General features: G+C 38.7%; 2 protein-coding genes across 4 annotated transcripts in view; both read right to left on the bottom strand.

The window, feature by feature from the left end:
• The window catches only part of LOC106080611 (M-phase inducer phosphatase), a 549197-nt gene extending 546168 nt beyond the window's left edge, over nt 1-3029 (bottom strand). The window contains exons 1-2 of the mRNA XM_059362758.1: nt 2943-3029; nt 1888-2765 (exon numbers count right to left, since the gene is read on the bottom strand). Coding sequence (XP_059218741.1) covers nt 1888-2350 — 463 coding nt within the window. The 5' untranslated portion in view covers nt 2351-2765; nt 2943-3029. The remainder of the gene's footprint in view (nt 1-1887; nt 2766-2942) is intronic.
• A 4952-nt stretch (nt 3030-7981) lies between these two features.
• Nucleotides 7982-24146, bottom strand: part of LOC106082817 (parkin coregulated gene protein homolog) — a 33864-nt gene continuing 17699 nt past the window's right edge. The window contains exons 2-6 of one of the 3 annotated variants that reach the window (XM_013245553.2): nt 12210-12341; nt 12067-12137; nt 11814-12002; nt 9848-10038; nt 7982-8415 (exon numbers count right to left, since the gene is read on the bottom strand). In XM_013245553.2, the coding sequence (XP_013101007.2) occupies nt 8123-8415; nt 9848-10038; nt 11814-12002; nt 12067-12137; nt 12210-12290 (825 nt within the window). In that variant the 5' untranslated portion in view covers nt 12291-12341 and the 3' untranslated portion in view covers nt 7982-8122. Of the gene's footprint in view, nt 8416-9847; nt 10039-11813; nt 12003-12066; nt 12138-12209; nt 12409-24146 lie in introns of those variants that run through there. The other 2 variants (XM_013245552.2, XM_059363195.1) reach the window with 2 other exon arrangements.

Genomic DNA, 24146 nt, shown 5'->3' with positions numbered 1-24146 from the left:
TTTGGCTAAATTTGGTAATTTTTTTATACGATGCCACATTTTGCAGAGATAATAGACTGTGGCCAACTGGAAAATAGTGGGCTGAAACTGTTTATAGGAAATATAATATGGAAGCGTGTTTGTTATTGGTGAGAGAAGGGAGATCGGTATGAACGACTACCCCAAACTCACAGGCGGGATCACTCTGCCTATTTTCCAGACATGGGGAACTGTTGTTGTTGTAACAATGTTTTGTATTCTATCTTTCGTCTGCTTGATTCTGTTGAGTGTCTCCCATTGAACCTGAAGTAATTGACCTCCCCCGGCAAACCAGAATAGTTTTGGCTCAATTACGATCCGGCAGATACAGCCGCCTCAATCTCTACAGAGCAAGGATTGATGTCAACGTTCAAGATTTATATCCCGATTGTGACCAGGTACCACATGTCACCTGTTTAACTGCCCAGCCAGACCCACTCGTCTCAGACTTAGATCCCTCTGGACGCACCCAATCTTAGTCGCAGAATTCTTAGATCTGGACACTCAACAGAATCTAGCAGACGAAAGATAGAACACAAAACACTGTTACAACAACAACACTCTTATAGTTCCCGATGTCTGAAAAATGGGCAGAGTGATCCCGCCAATGAAGCATGGAAAGGTCCCGAGTTTGGTGTAGGCGTACAGACCGATCTTCCTTCTCTCACCAGTAACGAACACGCTTGAGGCATTACTCCTGCCGAGCCTTTTAGGGGAATTTCCGTTCGCCGAGCATCAACATGGATTTCGAAGACTGCATAGCACATAGCACAACAGCTTTGCATGCGATCACCGCACATATTTGCCGTGGCTTCAATCAGCCCAGGCCATGTGTTAGCACGGTCCTCGTGGCACTGGACCTATCGAAGGCATTCGACACCTATCAGTGCAGCCATGCCAAATTATTTGAGGACATCGCCGACACGCTGGGTCGCGAATTATTTGTGTGGTAGCCAGTCATTTATGGAATTTAGATATAAGAAGTCCACCGTAGAGTGAAACAGAAAGTTTCCCAAGGTGGGGTGATAAATCCGGCACTGTTTAAGATCTACCTAGCCTCCATTCCACCCCCTCCAGGCGGCATAGAGATCGTGTCATATGCGGACGATTGTACGATCATGGCATTTTAATTTTAAACACCACTCCAAACATGGCCTATAAAGGTCTGTAAAAAGTTTTGGTCCCCATATATACCGATCTGCCAATTTGAGTTCCTGAGCCTAGAGACTACAAAATGGAAAGTCCTGCAACAACCAAACTTCAAATAGATGAATAGGCCCCATATAAACCGATCCCCGAATTTCTGATTTTCAAACCCTAGGAAACTTAACTGTCTAGTAGCTAATTTGGCATGCGAAGCCTCCCAACATCCACATCAAATCCCAGATAGGTTCATAAATATATAGCCTCATATATCATCCGATTCTCCCTGTATGCACTCCAGTACAGACATCTTTATACCTCACCTATAGTAGTCGGACGAGTATCGCTAATGTGGATACACATACATCTACACATTATTTACTCATTTATTTTCTTACTTTCTAGACCAGCGCAATAGGCCACAGATTTCCCAATGAAGCGGCTATCAGTTGAAATTTCTAGTTGTGTGTTCTTCAACCTAACCATGCAACAACAATCTTACCAAGTTGATTCCTACTGCTGTCGGCTCTGCGTACAGAGATCGGCCCAGTATCATTACTGGCCAAGGGTAAACACTACCCTACTCTAATTAAATCGTTTATGGCTTTCTTTGAAAATTGAAAAATATCAGCTGTATGATAAAGTATTTCCAAGTCCTCTTACTTTTGATCCTTGTAATAAACGACAACTTAAAACTTCAATTTTAAAAAATAACTTCTTACTCACCTTCGTCACTCTGCTTTATGCTTTGAAGATCGCCAACACCCATGCCAACCTTACGTGGCATATTGCGTCGACGTTTAATTGGAGTTATGCCATCTTCGAAGCCATGATCCACGTCTCCATTCAAAGATGTGTCGGTCAAATTCATCGATAATTCACTAATGGGAGATAGCGCACATTGCAAATGCATCTCCTGGAAACGCGACTCGTGTTGTGGTAGACGCTTGTGCTTCAAGGTAAAATTAACTGGCGACTCAAAACAGGAATCCATGGAATTGGTTTTGGTTAGCATGCCCTTAAAACGTTTCGATTGGGCCTGATCAATGTCACTCGAAGCACACGAGTTGTCATCGCCATCATCAGCTTCCGAGTTATCACGATCCGAGAAACGTTTGTGTGGCCGCCAGCCTACTTCTTCGGAAAGCTTAGATGAGGGGGTGGTATTCACTAGTGCTGCAGTTTCCATTATGAAAGTGGCAGTGAATGTAACGAAGGAATATTAAAGAAAATGTTCACACGCGTAAAAAAACAATTAAAAGTCACAAAATAAAAACGTCGAAAAACGCGTCACAAACAAGACAACGATATAACTAACAAAATAAACTCATAGGCAGCGTCAAAACAAATAAGTATGACAAAAAATAGAAACTTGGAAATTGATTGGGACGTTTCACGAAAATTGTAAAGACGACATCAATTGATCACAACACAAGTCTTGTCCATTTGTCCGTATTTGATGAATTGCAATAAACAGCCATAAGACATTCTGTTTAGTAACAATCGCGAGGGTCAGTTACTGCTCAGCTGAAAATGTTTTCACTGGGATTGCACCGATATACGATTTAAGGTTAGGTTTCAACTCTCTCACATTGACACAACTCCTATCGAGACAAAGAAAAATAAAGTAAATGACATTAGAGAATGTGGCTGCTAGGTTGTATTCACAAACTTTTGGAGGTAAAATACACCTCAATGGAAATACTTTTGCCTCCAAAAGACAAAATTTGGCGCACACAATACAAACTACTTGATGTTACATATTCCGCACCTATACGTACCTTTTTGGCTTTTACATGATCATAATATCATCAAAAATGCGAACAATGCCAATTCTAATGACGACATACATTACAATCACAGAACATTTAGATTTGTTAATTATTGTTTGATCCTTTTGTTAAGTTTGTTTGGCCGCCACGTCCACAAACATTGAAGCTTATAACACAGCTGATCAAAGTACATTCAAAGCAAAATAAAAAATTGCCGTTATGTCTAAGTGTTGCATAAGCGCACAGTTGCTTATTTTCGCACAATCAAATACAGTTGGTAATCTATTACAATTTACATCAAAACTAATTGGACTGTCAAGGTAGATCCACAGAGGGTACAGTGGCAAGTAATAATCCAAGGTGAATTTAAAAAGGTGGTCTCAAGCGAACAGCTGAAAAGGTTTGACGGTATGAGGGTTTCAGATTTTTATTTGCATTCTCTCTCCGCTCATATACGCACGCCTATACACGCACGCACATAAATATCTTTGCGTGTGTTGGCAAAACGTCGACCTCGGCGAACCATTGGCTGACAACCGATGGAAAGGTTGTACTCATGACATAATTACCAGGTAGTGTACCGTAAACAGCAGAGTAAAATTTTTTCTCGCTGCGTACACTATCGAGTTTTGGTTGTGTGTGTATTATAATTAAGAACCATAATACAACAAACAACGAAAAATGGCGCGAACTAGTAACATACACAAAATCAGAGTTGCACTAATCATTGATGTTGACAGATAGTGCACTCTATATTTTATTGTTAGGCAACTGCCTCTACCTGTAAATGAATATATCTTGGTAGTAGTCTGTTTGTTGTGAGGAAAATGACAAAAAACTAATATAGTGGCAACACTTGAAACTACTGCCGGCATCATTTAAGTTTGTTTTATTGTTTTAAATGGTTCCTTTTTCTTTATATATTTGAGAAAAAATGTCTAAAATAGGGAAAACAAAAGTACAGATAAAGAAACGTGTTTTGGTATGGGAACAAAAACATTTGATTGCTGTCAAATTCCGCTCGCGAAATAATTAAAAATTGCAGCGGCTATTCCGAAAGCAGAATAGAATACCAAACCTAAGCCGGCAGATGGGTGCCGGTTGAACAGCGTATTCTGTTCAGCTTTTCAAGCGGAATGCTGTCAAACTCCATATAAAAAAACGTCGGCGAAACGTTGGTTAAAACCGCTAATTGTAGGAAAATTGACAAAAATAAGCAAAGTGGCAACACTTGAAACCATTGCCGGCATCATTTTTGTATGTTTTATTTATTTAAATTCTTAGTTTTTCTTCATATATTTGAAAAAGAAAAAATATTTGAAATGGAGAAAACAATAAGTGAAAATAAAAAACGTGTTTTTGGTAGGAAAACAAAAACTTTTGATTGCTATCAAATTCCGCTCGGGGAACAATTAAAAATTTCAGCGACTATTCCGAAAGCAATACAGAATACCAATTCTTTGTTTTTGAGCGCTGCGTTGAAAACACTCATAAGGTGAGGTCATGCGAACAGCTGAGTACAATTTTTTTTTTTATTTTTGTGTTGATTTTGATTTTTTGATAACACAGCTGTGATTTTTTTCTAAAATCTTTAAAAGTTGTTCTATTTGATCCGATATTCCAAGCATAGGCAACAAAACAGTGTTACAATGATGAAAATACAACAATAAAACACATTTAAAGAAGAGAAGTTGTAAAACAAAGTCTATTAATCAGGATTCACTAATAGAAGGTTAGGTCACATGCAGGATTCACTAATAGAAGGTTAGGTCACATGCAAAAACACAAAGTGGATAGGCCCCATAAACATCATTAAGGATGTCAAATCTGACGATTGAAAATGTCATCATATAGGAGAAAACGTAAACAAAGAATGAATGTAAAAAGAGAACAAGTTGACATCCTGACATCCTCAATGCCAAGTACTGCCAAATATTAAAAAAAAAGTATATCGGCTGATCGCTTGGCTTAACCTTATTCAGTGAATCCTGGGTCACATGCAAAAACACAAAGTGGATAGGCCCCATAAACATCATTAAGGATGTCAAATCTGACGATTGAAAATGTCATCATATAGGAGAAAACGTAAACAAAGAATGAATGTAAAAAGAGAACAAGTTGACATCCTCAATGCCAAGTACTGCCAAATATTAAAAAAAAACTATATCGGCTGATCGCTTGGCTTAACCTTATTCAGTGAATCCTGTCTATTAATAAAACCATTTTGACAATTTGCCAGTAAAAATTTGTAGAAGAGTAAGAAACTTCTGCTAAGGAAAAAATATTCCAGCAGAAATTTGCAACCTCTCAGTTACAAAGCTCTCCCAATGGTTTTCACTCTCTCTTATTGAAGAAAGAAACGACTTTCCGTAAACGTTTGTGGAAATTTTTGAGCACGCGAACCCTCTACAGGTGGAGTTACATACCACGCGAAGCACTTGTGCGCACTTAAGCAATTAGATGCGCCCACCTGTGTTCTTTGAGTTGAGTGACATATCATGCGCCTTTTGCTTCACACGAATTTCTAAAAATCAACTTATTTACGTAATTTCCAAAGTTGATTACATCGGAAATGGTTAGTAATGTGGTTTAATATTAGAATCATAAAAAAATTTCTCTAATTTCAAAATATCATATTCAAATCATACGTTGAGCGCCCTGAAACGCGTTCTGCTTTCAGCCAGTCAGTGAGTACTAACTTCATTCACAGCGAAAACGCCTAATAAATTATTGCAAAATTCGACGGACTCTCTTCTTTGTCAGAACACAAACAGAAGCCAAACAACAACACACAACAAAGACATCTGTATGGAAGCGGAGTTGATTCGGCCCATTTCGTCAGCATTCAATTACATTTGCAATTAAAATTGTGCGAAATGTATCCTGATGCAGCGACATGTCGCTACTATAATGTCTATAGAACTCAGTTCCACTTGTACGGAATGTGTCCGGATTATCTTCGTCACCATTTTTTATGGTGCGTTTTGACAGTTGCTCGTGTGAAAAGTCAAAATCAGTATCAGGATTTTGGGGGGAAGTTTTTACATGGTATATATGGCAAGATATATATTTATTTACAGGTAGTGGCAGTTGGCCAATTACAAAACGTTGAGAGCACTATCTGCAAAATCGGTGATTAGTGCAACTCTGATTTTGTGTATGTAAATATTTCGCGCCATTTTTCATTGTTTTTGTGTGTTATTGTTCTTAACTAAAGGGTGATTTTTTTGGGGTTAGGATTTTCATGCATTAGTATTTGACAGATCACGTGGGATTTCAGACATGGTGTCAAAGAGAAAGATGCTCAGTATGCTTTGACATTTCATCATGAATAGACTTACTAACGAGCAACGCTTGCAAATCATTGAATTTTATTACCAAAATCAGTGTTCGGTTCGAAATGTGTTCATTCACCGTAACGTTGCGTCCAACAGCATCTTTGAAAAAATACGGTCCAATGATTCCACCAGCGTACAAACCACACCAAACAGTGCATTTTTCGGGATGCATGGGCAGTTCTTGAACGGCTTCTGGTTGCTCTTCACTCCAAATGCGGCAATTTTGCTTATTTACGTAGCCATTCAACCAGAAATGAGCCTCATCGCTGAACAAAATTTGTCAAAATTTGAACGCATAACCAATACTCGTTGACAGATAGTGCACTTCACGACAATAAATTGACTCAGCTGTTTACGGTACACTACTTGGTTATGTCGTGATACATGGTACAACTAAGTGGTAGCGTCATTAGCACAACAACAAAAATCTACTCCCAAAGAATCTACTCATGCTGCAATTTGGAGGTAGTGTCATTAGCACAACAACAAAAACCTACCCCCGGGGAAACTACCTTGAGTGGCAAATAACGTAAATTGAAATATCAAAGTGGTTGTAGAAATAAACTTAGTTTTACAACTTATCTTCATCAAAAGTGTTTTATATACGTATTTTCATCATTTGTTGCTTGTGTGCGGAATACCGGATCAAATGGAACATCTTTTAAAGATTTTAGAAAAAAATCACAGCTGCTATCAACTTTTTGAAACAATATTAAAAAAATTGTACTCAGCTGTTCGCATGACCTTACCTTGTAAGCGCATCCTGGAGTCTACCTTAATTGGCAAATGCCATAACTTCAAATGTTAAAGTGATGTTCGAAATAAACTTTGTTTTACAAATTATCATTTTCATATGTGTATGTTCATCATTATAACACATGGAACATCTTCATTGAAATGTCCTCATTAGAGAAATGGTTATAAAATTTTATTCAAGATTTCATTGCAGTTTGTAGGTGAGGTCATGCAAACAGCTGAGTACATTTTTTTTATATTTGTTTTGATTTTGCAGTAAATCTTAATGTTGAATGCTTGTTAACCCAGCTGTGATTTTTTTCTTAAACCTTACAACGATGTTTTTTTTTAATTCGATATTCTACACTGAAGCAAAAAAAAAACATTGTTACAATAATGAAAATACAAATATTGGGTTGCCCAAAAAGTAATTGCGGATTTTTCATATAGTCGGCGTTGACAAATTTTTTCACAGCTTGTGACTCTGTAATTGCATTCTTTCTTCTGTCAGTTATCAGCTGTTATTATTAGCTTGCTTTAGAAAAAAAGTGTAAAAAAAGTATATTTGATTAAAGTTCATTCTAAGTTTTATTAAAAATGCAATTACTTTCTTTTAAAAAATCCGCAATGACTTTTTGGGCAACCCAATATAAAACAGATTTGAAGAAGATAAATTGTAAAACAACGTTTATTTCTGAAACCACTTTGAATTTTGAATTTACCGCATTTGCCAATCAAGGTAGTTTCGTTGGGGGTAGAGTTTTGTTGTTACTTCTACCTCTTAATTGTACCATGCTGTAAACCACCCACTAACACTACTTTAATGGTCAATTATCCCTACTTTATATTGATCAACCTTGGTTATTAATGTACCAACAGATTAATTTTGAAAAAAAGTGTCAGCTTTGTATAAAGTCAGTTTAACCGATTTCATTGTTTTTCCTCTTCCAGCCTTTCCAATCAGAAATTAATGGATTATATAACAATAATTGTTTGCTAAAGTTGCAAAAAGTGAAATAAAATTTTAATTCAATGGTGTTACACTGCATAAAACACAACTGTTTTCAATATAAATTCAAAAAAAGTTCAAACTCAAAGCTGCAACACAAATCTTTCTTATGGCCTTCTGGAATTCCAACCCTCAGAAGGAGGCCTTTCCGCAATTGAAGCCTCACAGCGCGGATGCACACAACTCTCATAGGTCGGTATCATATACTTAATGTTGATAAAGGCATTTGGGCCGCCACAATGTTCTAGTGCGTTCAACGTATCCTCTATGACGTCAGCGATGCGTTTTTCACGATCTGGATCAACCAAATTGCCCAAATTGACATTACAATTCTTGTATAAGTTGCATACGGCTAACAGTTGTCGATAGTATGGCACAAGAGCTTCGCCAACACAGGGACCTGAGAAAACGAAAGGAATATGATAATATAAAGGTATGAACATAGAACACATGTATATAAGTTTGTTCCACTTTTTAAATACTGTATCAAACTAGTAAAAGTTTTCGATTTAAAAATAGTTGTATAAGATGTTGGCCCGGCCGAATCGTAAATACCCTCAACCATGTAATATTCTCCGCATAAATGTTGTTGTTGTTCTTGTTGTAGCCACATTTCCCTGTGTGGGGGCAGCGATCCTCGTCAAGCTCCAAGGTGAACAAGCTCGGTCCATGGGACAGATTGTGCGGAACGTAATGGGCACTGTTTATTTAAAGGCGAGTATAAAAGGCACTCAGTATTTAATAATTTTTTATTTATTTACATTATATAACTCGAAGCCATATGAAGCCGATTTGAAATTATTTAGGCAAGAGCTTGTGTCACCCGAATTTTCACTGAGAATCTCCAGTCGATATCGTCTATTGTCCGCGACTTCAACTGCAGCTACTCCATATACGAAGCATGCCACTATCCGAAACCTCTGGACTCGCCCAGCTGAGCTTTCCGTTTTGACGATAAACACCACCCAAATCGGACCTCACACTTCCTACCCGTTTTGTGATCATAGTCATCCTGTCACGGGCCTAAATAGTGTGCGTTTGTTAAAGAAGTTAAATCTGGAGGTCAGTTTATGTGGAGCCCTAACAAGTTGTGGAGCCTTTCGGACCACATTCGTTATGTATTTTAGAAGTCAAAACAGAACTTAACATGCCAAATGTTTGCCCATTGTTATACAAATTGCACTCTGAAGGTGCTCTAATAACCAAATGGGGTAACCCTACTAAGTAGGGGTTTAAATGTCATAAATTACACCAATATAGACAAATTCTGACAAAATGGCAAAAAATTCGCACCTCATTTTTGAGGGAACACATACATTTTTAAGAGTCGATTATGGATAGCATTCTTTTATTGAATTGCATACTTTTTTACAATTTACTTAGTAGCTGAATGTGCAAAAACACTGATATTGACTGCAATTCACAAAAATTTCCAACGTGTTTACTAATTTTTATATCAAGTTTTTATCTCCTGGCAAGGCCACTGCAGTTGATTTGCAATTCATAATCGACCTACTTAATATGAACCAATTTGGCCCAATCATAACCATAGCCAACCATCACCTGGCAACGCAATTGCAGTTGAGTTGCAATCCACTAAATCTAATCCCACTAAATATGAACCAATCCCATGGCAGCCGGTTGTACGTACCGGATTGACCCGATGGAGTTCTTCATCGGCAAGGACTGCCGCCTCAGTGTATAACACACTGCTACAACAACAACTAAATATGAACCGATTTGGCCCATTCACAATCTTAGCCAACCATCAATTAAATATTAAGAAGTATTTCGAGTTGCTATCCTTTCGCAAAGCTGTAAGTAGTACTTACCCATTAACACCATTAACTGTAAAACCTTCAAAGCTCCAATGATGATTTTCTTGTCTCGGGTATTAAAAGCTCTCTTAAAGGGTATAATAACTTTTGGCAATACCGGCAGAATTTTATGAGGGGCTTTTAAAATCATATCCATGGCTCCATATTGGGCCAATCGGCGTATCTCTAAGTCACTATCTGATAAACTGTATTTAAAATAGAGAAAGTATAAAGAAACAAGTAAAAGCGTGCTAAGTTCGGCCGGTTCGAATCTTATATACCCTCCACCATGGATCGCAGAAGTCCAGATCCCATATCGGTTTATATGGCAGATATATCAGGTTAGCACAGTTGTTGAAAGTTAGAACAAAACATGTCATGTAAAATTTCAGCCAAATCGGATAGTAATTGCGCCCTCTAGAAGCTCAAGTAGTCAAGTCCCCAGATCGGTTTATATGACAGCTATATCAGGTTTTGAATCGATTTGAACCATATTTTGCACAGTTGTTGGATATTATAACAAAATACTTCGTGCAAGATTTCATTCAAATCGGATAAGAATTGCGCCCCCTAGTGGCTCAAGCAGTCAAGATTCAAAATCGGTTTATATGACAGCTATATCACGTTTTTGACCGATTTGAACCTAACTTAGCGCAGTTGTTGGAAGTCATACCGAAACACGTCATGCTAAATTTCATTCCAATCGGATAAGAAATGCGTCCTTTATAGGCTCAAGAAGTCAAGACCCAAGATCGGTTTATATGGCAGCTATATCAGGTTATTGACCGATTAGCAAAGTTGTTGGATATTAAAACAAAATAATTCGTGCAAGATTTCATTTAAATCGGATAAGAATTGCGCCCTCTAGTGGCTTAAGAAGTCGAGATTCAAGAAGTCAAGATTCAAGCAGTCAAGATTCAAGATCGGTTTATATGACAGCTATATCTGGTTTTTGACGGATTTAAACCTAACTTAGCGCAGTTGTTGGAAGTCATACCGAAACACGTCATGCAAAATTTCATTCCAATCGGATAAGAATTGCGCCCTCTAGAGGCTCAAGAAGTCAAGACCCAAGATCGGTTTATATGGCAGCTTTTTGACCGATTTAAACTTAACTTAGCGCAGTTGTTGAAAGTCATACCGAAACACGTCATGCCAAGAAGTCCAGACCCAAGATCGTTTTATATCGCAGCTATGTCAGGTTATTGACCGATTTGCGCCATTCTTAGCACAGTTGTTGGATATCATAACAAAACACGTCGTGCAAAATTCCATTCCAATCGGACCAGAATTGCGCCGTCTAGAGGCTCAAGAAGTCAAGACCCCAGATCGGTTTATATGGCAGCTATATCAAAACATGGGCCGATATGGCCCATTTACAATCCCAACCAATCTACGCTAATAAAAGTATTTGAGCAAAATTTCAAGGGGCTAGCTTTACTGCTTCGAAAGTTAGCGTGCTTTCGACAGACAGACGAACGGACGACAGACGGACGCACATGGCTAAATCGATTTAAAATGACATGACGATCAAGAATATATATACTTTTTGGGGTCTGAGAAGCATTTTTCGAGATGTTACAAACAGAATGACGAAATTAGTACACCCCATCCAATCCAAATTTTGGCCATGAGCATTCCACTAAAAAACAGGGGCAAACTTCTCACATATCAATGAGTGAAGTCCGATTTATGTTTAAGCTCAATGACAAGGGGTCTCCTTTTTATAGCCGAGTCCGAACGGCGTGCCGCAATGCGACACCTCTTTCGAGAGAAGTTTTACATGTCATAGTACCTCACAAATGTTGCCAGCATTAGGAGGAGAAAACCTCTGCTGAAAATTTTTTTTCTGATGGTCTCGCCAGCATTCGAACCCAGGCGTTCAGCGTCATAGGCGGACATGCTTACCTCTGCGCTACGGTGGCCTCCTATGGTGGGGGGTATAAAAAGATATTTATTTAGCAGTTAAAGTAGATCTTACCCATCTATAAATATGGGAAAATAGTAGCAATAATCCAGTTCTTGAGGTTTACAAAACCACTTCAACGGAGGCTCTGCACCCTTTTTCTTTTGCATTATCTTGCCAGAGTGGGCAACGGGAATATCGCCTCGACGAAGATATATTTTGAATAAGGTCTCCTTAACAGGACGTTTTTTAAACAGATCAATCCTTGAAAAATATAAAAAGATTTCATAAGTTTGGAATTATTGTTGGTTGGTTGAGGATCATATACTTTTTGGGGGGTTCCACCTCAGTATTGCTTTGTAAAGTTTGATAGGTAAATGCTGGAACTATTCTCTTGGGCTGCAAAAGAAGAAAATAAGGATTACGAACTTTTTGGCTTTTCCTTTATTATAGTCCATGCTTCAAAATTACCCTTTTCGTACGCATATAAAGGAGCTCCCTACATTGCTTTCCTGTCAATTGTTTTATATTCTCAAAATCTTCCGGACACATGACTTGTGACACAAAATTTTGATTCGACCACAACGATTTGGAGTAATCTATCTGAAAGTACAAGATTTTCCAAATAAAATAATATATTTTGAATGAGTTCAATTGAAATTCTTCTCATGACAATAATTGTCATTTAAAATGCTTAGACTCAGTGATTAAGGGTTGATTTATTTTATTGAAGTTACATTTGTTTGGTATTTTGGAAGTTTGGGTATATTCACATTTCAATAGGGTCTAATTGTTTTCACTCTACTCTTTCAAATTACAGCAAATTTATGATGGGAATCCAGCCAATCGATTTGTTTATAAACGAGTCGGCAGAGAGCATTCTGTCTAGACTCTAATAGCCTGACCTGGTTAGGAGAACTCCAGTTGAACATACCCATATACTGGACAGCATTTTGAAAGACCTGCAGACGGACTCGAATGCGTGCTTTTTTCAGGCAGAGGTCTTTGCGCTAACCAGAGCGGCCGAGATTGTGCTATCCAAAGGAATAGATAGATCTAACATATGTATCTACAACGATAGTCAATAAGCATAGAAGGCTTTAATTGGCACGATTTGAGATCTAAAGTTTTTGGTGGCTGTCGAGATGTTTTGAATTTCCTTCAGAGGTAAGATAATCTGGCTTTATGATGGGTTACTTGCCAAAGGGATATTAGAGGGAAAAGAAAAGGCGGACTTGTTTGCGAGATCGGGTGTAAGCCTTGGATGTATACCCGAGACTATCTAAAATCTTATATATTAAATTCAATTTGTTGTTGTTGTTGTAACCACATTTTCATGTGGAGCTGGCGATCCTCGTCTAGCTCCGGTAGGTGAGCAAGCTCCAAAGGACCGATCTCCGCGGGAACAGAGTGGCCATTGGCTATTTAAAGGCGCCAATAACTCGCCTTGTCATATCAAGCATCATAGGCACTCAGTATTTGTGCAAGAGCCGGTGATACCGCTGATTGTCCGCGACTGCCGTTGCAGCTACTCCGTATGGAGCATTCCACTATCCGCAACCTGTGGACGCGCCCGGTAGCTCGCAGCTAAGCTTCTCGTGACAGCAAAGAACACAATGAAGAGCGGACCTCAAGCTTGTGTGGTGCACACAGCTATCCCGTCCCGGGGAAAAAAAATTATTGGGTTGCCCAAAAAGTAATTGCGGATTTTTTAAAAGAAAGTAAATCCATTTTTAATAAAACTTAGAATGAACTTTAATCAAATATACTTTTTTTACACTTTTTTCTAAAGCAAGCTAAAAGCAACAGCTGATAACTGACAGAAGAATGAATGCAATTACAGAGTCACAAGCTGTGAAAAAATTTGTCAACGCCGACTATATGAAAAATCCGCAATTACTTTTTGGGCAACCCAATAATTTGTGTTTGTTAGTTGTCGGTTTGTTTGTTTACTTCGTATAGACTCAAACACGGCTGAACCGATTACCTTGTAATTTTCACAGATTGCGTAGGTTGGTCTGGAAGGAAACATAGGCTATTTTTTGATATCGAAAGGGGGGCGGACCCTCCCCCTTACCCCAAAAGTACTACCCAAAAATAAAAGTGGACCGATTGGGACAATATGGGATTCAAATGAAAGGTATTCAAGAGTAGAGTACGAATTTCATAAAAAATGATGGGTCCAACTAGCGGGGGGGCCGCCCCAGCCCCAAAAGCCTTAAAATGGGTTTATTTGACAATCATGAAAATATGGGACTCATATAAAAGGTATTTGGGAGTAGAGTACAAATATGGTCAGTAAGTAGGAATAGGCTTTATAATTTATTGATAACGGAAGGGGGCGGACCCTCCACCGTAACCCCAAAAACACCACCCAAAATCAAAAGTGGACCGATAAGGACAATATGGGTATCAAATGAAAAGGATGCGGCAGTAGATAACAAATCTGGCTTACAAATTCATGTCGAAATTTAGGGGGTCACCCCACCCCCACAAAAAGCCCAAAATGGGCACATTAGCCAATCACGGATATATGGGACGCGGTTTGTTTGTTCCGAATAGACTGAAAAACGGCAGAATCGATTTTCTCGAAATGTTCGCATATTGTGTAGGTTGGTCTGAAAGGAAACATAGGCTATATAATTTGTCGGTATCGGAAGAGGGACGGAACCTCCCCCTTATGCCAAAACCACAACACAATATAGGCACCAAATGAAAGGTATTGGAGAGTAGAATACGAATATTAAAATTCGAGTATAAGTACCCAGCGGGCCGCCCAGCCCCAAAACCCCTTCAAATAGGTTTATTTGACGATCATGACAATATGGGACTCAGATGAAAGGTATTCGGGAGTAGAGTACGAATATGTTCAGGAATTAGGAATAGGCTTTATAATTTATTGATAACGGAAGGGGGCGGACCCTCCACCGTTACCCCAAAAACACCACCCAAAATCAAAAGTGGACCGATAAGGACAATATGGGTATCAAATGAAAAGTATGCGGGAGTAGATAACAAATTTGGCATACAAATTCATGTCGAATTTTAGGGGGTCACTCCACCCCCACAAAAATGCCCAAAATGGGCACATTTGCTAATAAGGGATATATGGGACTGGGTTTGTTTGGTCCGTATAAACTGAAAAACGGCAGAACCGATTTTGTCGAAATGTTCCCATATTGTGTAGGTTGGTCTGGAAGGAAACATAGGCTATATAATTTGTCGGTATCGGAAGAGGGACGGACCCTCCCTCTTATGCCAAAAACGCTTCCCAAAATCAAAAGTTAACCGATCGGGACAATATAGGTATCAAATGAAAGGTATTGGAGAGTAGAATACGAATATTCAAATTTGAGTCCATGTACCCATCGGGCCACTTCAACCCCAAAACTGCCCCAATAGACATATTGGACGTTCATTTCAATATACGGCTCAAATGAAAGGTATTCGGGAGTAGATTTCGAATCTGACACAAAATCAGATCGAAGTATAGGGGGTCACGACAACCCTCAAAAAACGTCATTAGACCCATTATGACTGTATGATACTTGGCTGAACCGATTTTCTTAAATTTTTGATAGAGTGTACGTTTGTCTGGAAGGAAACATAGGCTATATAATTTTTAGATATCGGGTGGAGGCTGACCCTCCCCTTTACCGCAAAAACCCCACCCATATCCGAAAATGGTCGGATGGATATTTTACAAGTTCATTACAAGTTCATGTCAATATGGGAATCAAATGAAAAGTATTAGGCAGTAGTTTACGAATATGGCATAAAACATTAGGTAAAAAGATATGTCAAATGGCTTATTTGACCCATTATGACAATATGGCACTCAAATGAAAGGTATTTGAAACTAAACTAAACTTTATTTCCGTTGGGAATAAAGAACGAATTTTATATCTATTTTCAATAAAAAGTGCCGGTGGCCGCCCCAGCCACAAAACACCCTTCAAACGGTTCATAGTTACAGGCTATGCCAATATGGGGCTCAAATTAAAGGGATTTGGAAGTGCAGCACGAATTTGATATCCATATTTGAATCGAAATGTCTGAGGAGGTGCCATCCCTCCCCTATTGAGAACATTACCCTAACGAAGAACATTACCACCAGGAACCGAGAAGGGAGCAAATTCTCACACATCAATGAGTGCTTTCCGATTCAATGATAAGGAACCTTTTTTTATAGACGATTCCGAATGGCGTCCCGCAGTGCAACACGTCTTTGGGGAAATTTTTTTAAATTACCATGCATGGCATTGTACCTCGCAAAAGTCGCCAACATTAAGAGGGGATAAATAAACACCGCTTTGTTTAATGTTCTCGCCAGGATTCGAACGCGTTCAGCGTCATAGACTACAATGGCACGATATCCGCATTCAGGGCGAAGTGTCCTCACCCTAAAAAGATATTAGAGAGTTAAAGAAGGCACAGCGGAGCGGGTCTGGTTCGGCTAGTTTCTAATAAAATTGATTTTTTTTTTGAAAATATCGCCTTAGAGGAAGAATTTTTCTTTTTTTTTTAATCGCGCATTTTTTTTAATTTTCTTTTCTTAACGTACTCTACTCTAATATACCATACCATTTATTTAAACCCTATATTGCCATTGGTCTAAGGAGAGTTTAAGGGATGAGGCATCACCCCTCAAAATTGGTTAACAAATTCGTTTTCTAATCTCAAATACCTTTCATTTGAGACACATATAGCCATGGTTGGTAAATTTGTACTTTTTGTGGGGTGTTTCGGGGGAAGGGGCGGTGCCCCATATACATAGCCTCACAATGGGATATCAGATCGTATTCTACTCCCAAATACCTTTATTTAAGTTCCCTATTGTGATGGACAGTAAATAATTGTTGTCTGTTTTGGGGAAGCGGTAGGCCCCCAGAAAATTGGTCGTGGAAGTGGGGGTTTTTTTCATTTTCTTTTTTTATTTTTATATAAATTCTTTGCAAAATAAGGCTTTAAATTCAAAAACCCCCCTTTCCCAACACCTTTTTTCATGTTCGTATTCTATGCAAAATTTCCTTTAATTTGAGTACCATATTGTCTATATTCGGCGTCATTTCGCTTGGTAAGGGGAAAGACCCGTTTGGGGGCCCCAGGCTCAAACCTCAAAAACAGACTTCATATTTGTGTTCCAAGGGTCATTTTAGGAGGTTATGCAAAAAATTTGATTTTTTTTAATGATTTTCCCCGTTAACTGCCCTTCAGCCAACAGCGCATTTTTGACCGAGCAAAACTTCAAATTTATGGGGCATCCACCGTACAGCCCTGGCCTTTCTTTTTATTACTGCACATTCAGAAAAAAATGCGTGGTCTAAGATTTTGGTCGCCAGAAAATGCTGTTGACCATGTTTTGAAGGGGTCTCAATCGAAGTGGAAAAGCTTTTCGACAATTGTTTTGATCGCATGCAAAAGTGCAAAATCATGCTGGAGGATACTTTAAAAAACAATAAAACCTTTTTTAAAGATAAAAATTTGTCTGTTTATGATTAGGCCAGAAATTTATATAGCAGCCCTCGTATATAAACACATCGACACCTTCCATCTATTTGTCGATTCAAAGGCAACGTTCGACAATATTTTTAGTTCAAATGTATGTTAAGACCATAAAAACTGGCAAGGGATTGTCTTTTTATAATAAGGCCAGAAATTTATGTAGCAGCCCTCGTATATTCACACAACGATTGATAGACCCAGGAGAAACACATCGACACCATCCATCTATTTGTCGATTCAAAGGCAACTTTCGGCAATATTTTAAGTTCAAATGTATGTTAAGACCAGAAAAACTAGTAAGGCTTTGCTGTATGGCTTTATGTTAAACTTGATCATTAATAAAATACGTAAAGAAGCTCTTTGAGCAATTCGGCTAAGGTTTGGCAGAGAGCTATGCTACAAGTCCTCTACCTCAACTCAAATGATTTTAAATAAAATTGTCCACTTCCAATGCTTTTTATAGGCCTAAGACCCTAAAGGAGGGAGATCGATCGATATGGCAGTTATATCCATCGCAAACGGAAAGACGAAAGGAATAAAACCCAACCCCTCCCATCCCATGGATGGGGGTCATAAAAAAGTTTAACTCCAAAGCTTGCCAACACACACAAATTATGAAATATTTCGTTTTCTTGCTTTTTCTTCTAAACAAACACCTGTGTCTTATTAATTAGCTTGGCAAAAGCAGCATTTTAGTTCAATAAAATAACAAATTTAAATGGATTTTTGTAGGCACATTTGAACTTTTATCACTAATCCCAAGTGTCCCTCGCTTTATTATTATGATTGTTTCGAAATAATTTGATATGCATTTAGCCATGTATTCTTAAATCCTGCTGTTGTGCTAATGCGCCGAAATAAACCTCTAAACTTGGTCCTGCATGAAGTCAATTTAAAATTTTAATTTGGCCAAAGTCTTAAGTGTCTCACATTACACGAATGTCATCAAAACTTATTTCATCAACAATGAAGCCAGCCTCCCAACCAAATGCCCCTCACACCCCAAACGGCTGCACTCACATTGTCATGGGCAATGGCAATAGCAGTGGCAGTGACAATGGCATGGCATATTGAAGTTGATGTTGCCGAAACTTGAGTGGTGTATAAATGAGTATGCGATATTTTTAGGGGGTTTCTTGGGGTAATAATTTCTGGTCACATATTGCCGACATTCTGTTGTCAGTTGTAATTAGGAGACATCATCAACGTCATGCTATGCGCACAGACCCCGCATTGTTGGGCAATGGGGGGGTGGGAGAGAAAAAAGTTTCATTAGAAGTTCTACTTGTCTATGGCACAACGTATCGTCGCAGGAAGCATTCTTTATATCTATATGTAGCGGTATTAGCCTTAGTGGTGTGTGGGCTGGGACATCTTAATGTGTCTCAGTCTCTGTACAATGTACATAATAATCGTTATAGCAATGCTAATGATAATTATAATGCTGACTGTGTTGTTGAGTTGTGATTATATGGCTGTGTGTGTATCCTCTTCCTTTTATGATCTCTGTTTCCATAACAATAATCAGATTTTAGTTGAGACTACATATTTGCGTATGTTAAGCGTGGTTCTTCACATATCTCAAAATTATTATACCCACCACCGAAGGAGGCCACCGTAGCGCAGAGGTAAGCATGTCCACCTATGACGCTGAACGCCTGGGTTCGAATCCTGGCAAGATCATCAGAAAAAATTTTCAGCGGCAGTTTTTCCCTTCTAATGCTGGCGACATTTGTTAGGTACTATGCCATGTAAAACTTCTCTCCAAAGAGGTGCCGCACTGCTGCTCGCCGTTCGGACTGGGCTATAAAAAGGAGGTCTCTTATCATTGAGCTTTAACTTGAATCCTACTGCACTCATTGATATGTGAGAAATTAGCCCCTGTTCCTTAGTGGAATGTTCATGGGCAAAATTTGCAATTTGCAATTTACCACCGAAAGATGGGGGTATATTCATTTTGTCATTCCGTTTGCAACACATCGGAATATCTATTTTCGACCCTATAAAGTTTATATATTTTTGATCATCGTAAAAATTTAAGACGATCTAGCCATGCCCGTCCGCCTGTCTGTTGAAATCACGCTACAGGCTTTAAAAATAGAGATATTGAGCTGAAATTGTGCAGAGATTCTTTGTCCATAAGCAGGTTAAGTTCGAAGATGAGCAATATCGGACTATATCTTCATATAGCCCCCATATAGACCGATCCGCCGATTTATGGTCGTAGGCCCATAAAAGCCACATTTATTATCCGATTTTGCTGAAATTCTGAGTTATGTTAGGCCACTCGACATCCTTTTTCAATTTGGCCCTGATCGGTTCAGATTTGGATATAGCTGCCATATAGACCGATCCGCCGATTTAGGGTCTAAGGCCCATAGAAGCCACATTTATTGTCCAATTTTGTTGAAATTTAGGACAGTGAGTTGTGTTAGGCCACTCGACATCTTTCTTCAATTTGGCCCAGATCGGTCCAGATTTGGCTATAGCTGCCATATAGACCGATCTCTCGATGTAAAGCTTTGGGCCCATAAAAGGCGCATTTATTGTCCGATGTCGTCGAAATTTGGGACAGTGATTTGAGTTAAGCCCATCGACAAGCTTCTGCAATATGGCACAGATCGGTTGAGATTTGGACAAAAGCTGCCATATAAACCGGTCTCTAGATTTAAGGTTTTGGGCCAATAAAAGGCGCATTTATTGTCTGATGTCGCCAAAATTTGGGACAGAGAGTTGTGTTAGTCCTTTCGACATCTTTCTTCAATTTGGCCTAGATCGGTTCAGATTTGGATATAGCTGCCATATAGACCGATCCGCCGATTTAGGGTCTTAGGCCCATAAAAGCCACATTTATTATCCGATTTTGCTGAAATTTGTGGCAGTGAGTTGTGTTAGGCCACTCGACATCCTTCTTCAATTTTGCCCAAATCGGTTCAGATTTGGATATTGCTGCCATATAGACCGATCCGCCGATTTATGGTCTAAGGCCCATAGAAGCCACATTTATTCTCCGATTTTGCCAAAATTTGGTACAGTGAGTTGTGTTAGTCCCTTCAACGTCTTTCTTTAATTTGGCCCAGATCGGTCCAGATTTGGCTATAGTTGCCATATAGACTGATCTCTCGATGTAAAGCTTTGGGCTCATAAAAGGCGCATTTATTCTTCGATGTCGTCGAAATTTGGGACAGTGATTTAAGTTGAGCCCCTCAACATACTTCTGCTATATAACATGGATTGGTTGAGATTTGGATATAGCTGCCATATAAACCGGTCTCTAGATTGAAGGTTTTGGGGCCATAAAAGGCGTATTTATTGTCCGATTTCGCCAAAATTTGGGACAGTGAGTTGTGTTAGTCCCTTCGACATCGTTCTTCAATTTGGTCCGGATCGGTTCAGATTTGGCTATAGCTGCCATATAGACCGATTTCTCGATGTAAAGCATTGGGCTCATAAAAGGCGCACTTATTAGTGTGTTAGGCTCTTTTTCTAAAACTGTCCAAATCGGTCTCGATTTGAATAAAGCTGCCATATGGACCGGTATCTCGATTTAAAGTTTTGGCCCCATAAAAGGCGCATTTATAATCCGATTTCACTGAAATTTGACACAGTGACTTATGTTAGGCTTTTCGACATCCGTGTCGTATATGGTTCAGTTCAGTTTATTCTTAGATATAGCAACTAAAAGGATCAATATTTTTCTATACACAACTGAGCAATGACTTGTACTTATTAGTATTTGGTCCAAATTGGAGCACATTTCGATATAGCTTCTATGGGGCATAAGGTATGCATTTTTCACCGGATTTTGACAAAAGGTGGTTTACATATTGGGTTGCCCAAAAAATTAATTGCGAATCTTTCATATAGTCGGCGTTGACAAATTTTTTCACAGCTTGTGACTCTGTAATTGCATTCTTTCTTCTGTCAGTTATCAGCTGTTACTTTTAGCTTGCTTTAGAAAAAAAGTGTAAAAAAAGTATATTTGATTAAAGTTCATTCTAAGTTTTATTAAAAATGCATTTACTTTCTTTTAAAAAATCCGCAATTACTTTTTGGGCAACCCAATATATACCCGAGGTGGTGGATACCCATAGTTCGGCTCGGCCGAACTTAACGCCTTTTTACTTGTTTTTCTATCCGGCACCATGAATCATTAAAAAATGGTGTTCGTTTCATATTCGCCTAAACTGGACGACATTAAAGCTCAATATGAACGGTTGTTGAATTATTGAAATTCAATACAATTTTTCGGTAAGAATAAAAATTGTCGTTGAGAGTTTGTTTGTTTTGAATTGTGGTACACTTGATTTCGAACCCATGTGCTACGCTCATCTAAGTCCTCTTTCTCAACACTCAAATAATTTGAAATGTAATGTAAAATTTCATTAAGAACTACTGTAGTTTCTCTCCCCATGCGATATGAAATGCTTTACCATGTCATGATCCTATTTGTGTGTCATTGTTGTGTTTGAAGGCCAAATACACATCCACACACACACACACACCCTCCAACACAACATTAGCGTCATTACACATTGGTTGTGTAGGTGGCGTTGCGTCGGCCATTGCCGGATATGGTACTCGACAAGTGTCATTAATATTTATGAAGTTTTAAGCTCGTACTGTTCTAAACAATATTAGGCCAAACACTAGTTGTAGTCAGATGACAAACACCAGCCACTACGATGACTATGACAATCATGTCTACTTGGCACACTACGTGTCCAAAAGTATTTGCCCAAGTGGACGGCGGTGTGTAATAAGGGACAGGCTAAACTAGAGGCATATGTGACGTATGAGTCTTATTTGGAGGCCTAATAAATAATGAATTATTATTGCTCATACGTTACGTGGGTACAATTGCTGAGTAATTATGCATTGCCAAATACACATGCACATAGCTAGCTATGTGCGATAAGAGAGAGCTAATGTTGATGCCAAGTACATGGTGTAACGGAGAAAGAGAGAGAAGGAGGAGAGGCAGAGGCTTATTTAACAATGTGCAAATAATACTTGGAAGTTAATGTAATGCAGTTCCACTCGATAGTAAACCACTCACACTTGCACACATCAACAGATTATAATGTTGACACACAACTTTCAGCTCTTTGCTAGTTGGCTGTAGTGTCAAAGTTGTAAGTGTCACCATCGCTATAAGTTTGTTGTTGCTTTTCCTTGATTTTAAGACGTAATGCTATCCGATTTATGTTAGCGATCATTGCTTTACTTGACTTGTATGTAGGTTTATCTGCATCTTTTGATATCTGCTAACTTTAACATAAAGCACGAAATGGGCGAGAAGTTGTAGTGACATTGGTCATGGTGCTTTAGATGTAAGAAAAAACCGTTAGTGGGCGAGGCATAGGGGGAAATGAAAGCGTTTATTTGTGGATGTGGAGCCAACTATTCGAACAGTGGCTTACAAACAAGGGCTAATAATACCAGCCAGTTTTTCTAAGTTCTACAGCATGTAGTTGTCATATGGACCGATTGGCCAATAAGACTTCTTGAGCTCATGGAAAAAAAACATGGAATTTTTGTTGATGTGTGGCATCACCTCATTTGTGAGGTACTATGCCATGTAAAACTACTCTCCAAAGAGGTGTCGCCCTGCGGCACGCCGTTCGGACTCGGCTTTAAAAAGGAGGCCCCTTATAATTGAGCTTAAACTTAAATCGGACTGCACTCATTGATATGTGAGAAGTTTGCCCCTGTTCCTGTAATACAATTAAATAGGGAAATTTTCGCTGTTAAAATAGGTTTCTTAAAGACTCAAATTATAGGATAGGAATATCTACTCATGGACATAGTAAAATGTAAACTGCGCATATGTTGCGCTGTGAGAATGACATATTCATGTAACTCGTAGGTAATACAATTAAAAGTGTGCTAAGTTCGACCGGGCCGCATTTGTCAAGTTCTTTGACCTTTATCACTTTATATAGACAAACAAAGGATAATGGTTAAGAATTGCTATGCTATTTCAGCTTTACCAAGTTATAAACCGATTGGGGCCATACTTGGTTTGGCTATTGGAGACCAAAGTGGAATTCATTGTGCTAAATTTCAGCCAAATCAGATAAGAATTGTACCCTGTAGTGGTTCAAGAATTAAAATTGGGAGATCTGTGTATGTGGGAGCTATATCAGTTTATGGACCGATTCAGGCCATATTTGATATTATGTTAAAAATCATGCAAGATGTCGTTGTGCAAAATGTCAGGCAAATCGGATAATAATTGCTTCCTCTAGAGACTCACGAAGTCAAGATCCGAGATCGGAAAAATATGGGAGTTATATCGGATTAAAAACCCATTTAAACCATACTTGGCTCAGTTGTTGAAAATTATTTACCATTGATATATGCAAAATTTAAGGCAAATTTTTTAATAATTGCGCCCTTTAGCGGCTCAAGAAGTCAAGATCCGAAATCGGTTTATATGGCAGCTATACCAAAACATGATCCGATTTGACCCATTTGCAATTCCAACCGAACTGCATTAATAAGAAGTATTTATGCAAAATTTCAAGCACTTAGCTAATCTTTCGAGAGTTAGCGTGCTTTCACCAGACAGACGGACGGACATGGCTAAATCGATTAAGAATGTCAAGACGATCATAAATATATATTTTGTTGGCCCTCAGATCAATATTTCGATGTGTTACAAACGGCATGACGAAATTAGTATACCACCATCCTATGGTAGAGGGTATAACAATACACACAGGAATCAATGTAATAAGCATTTGGTTAGAATTTGGGCTATTTTCTTTAGAGTTTGAGGATGATTATCGCCTGAATGTTTATGTGGTTTAGATTGTGTTTCTGTCAGGGCTATAGAGTCGAGCAATTCTGACTTGACTCCGACTTCAGGAAGATTGCTCAACTCCGACTCAGAGCACT

This window comes from Stomoxys calcitrans, chromosome 2, assembly GCF_963082655.1.
Source record: "Stomoxys calcitrans chromosome 2, idStoCalc2.1, whole genome shotgun sequence".
Taxonomy (NCBI): domain Eukaryota; kingdom Metazoa; phylum Arthropoda; class Insecta; order Diptera; family Muscidae; genus Stomoxys; species Stomoxys calcitrans.
This window is presented reverse-complemented; position numbering and strand designations above follow the sequence as displayed.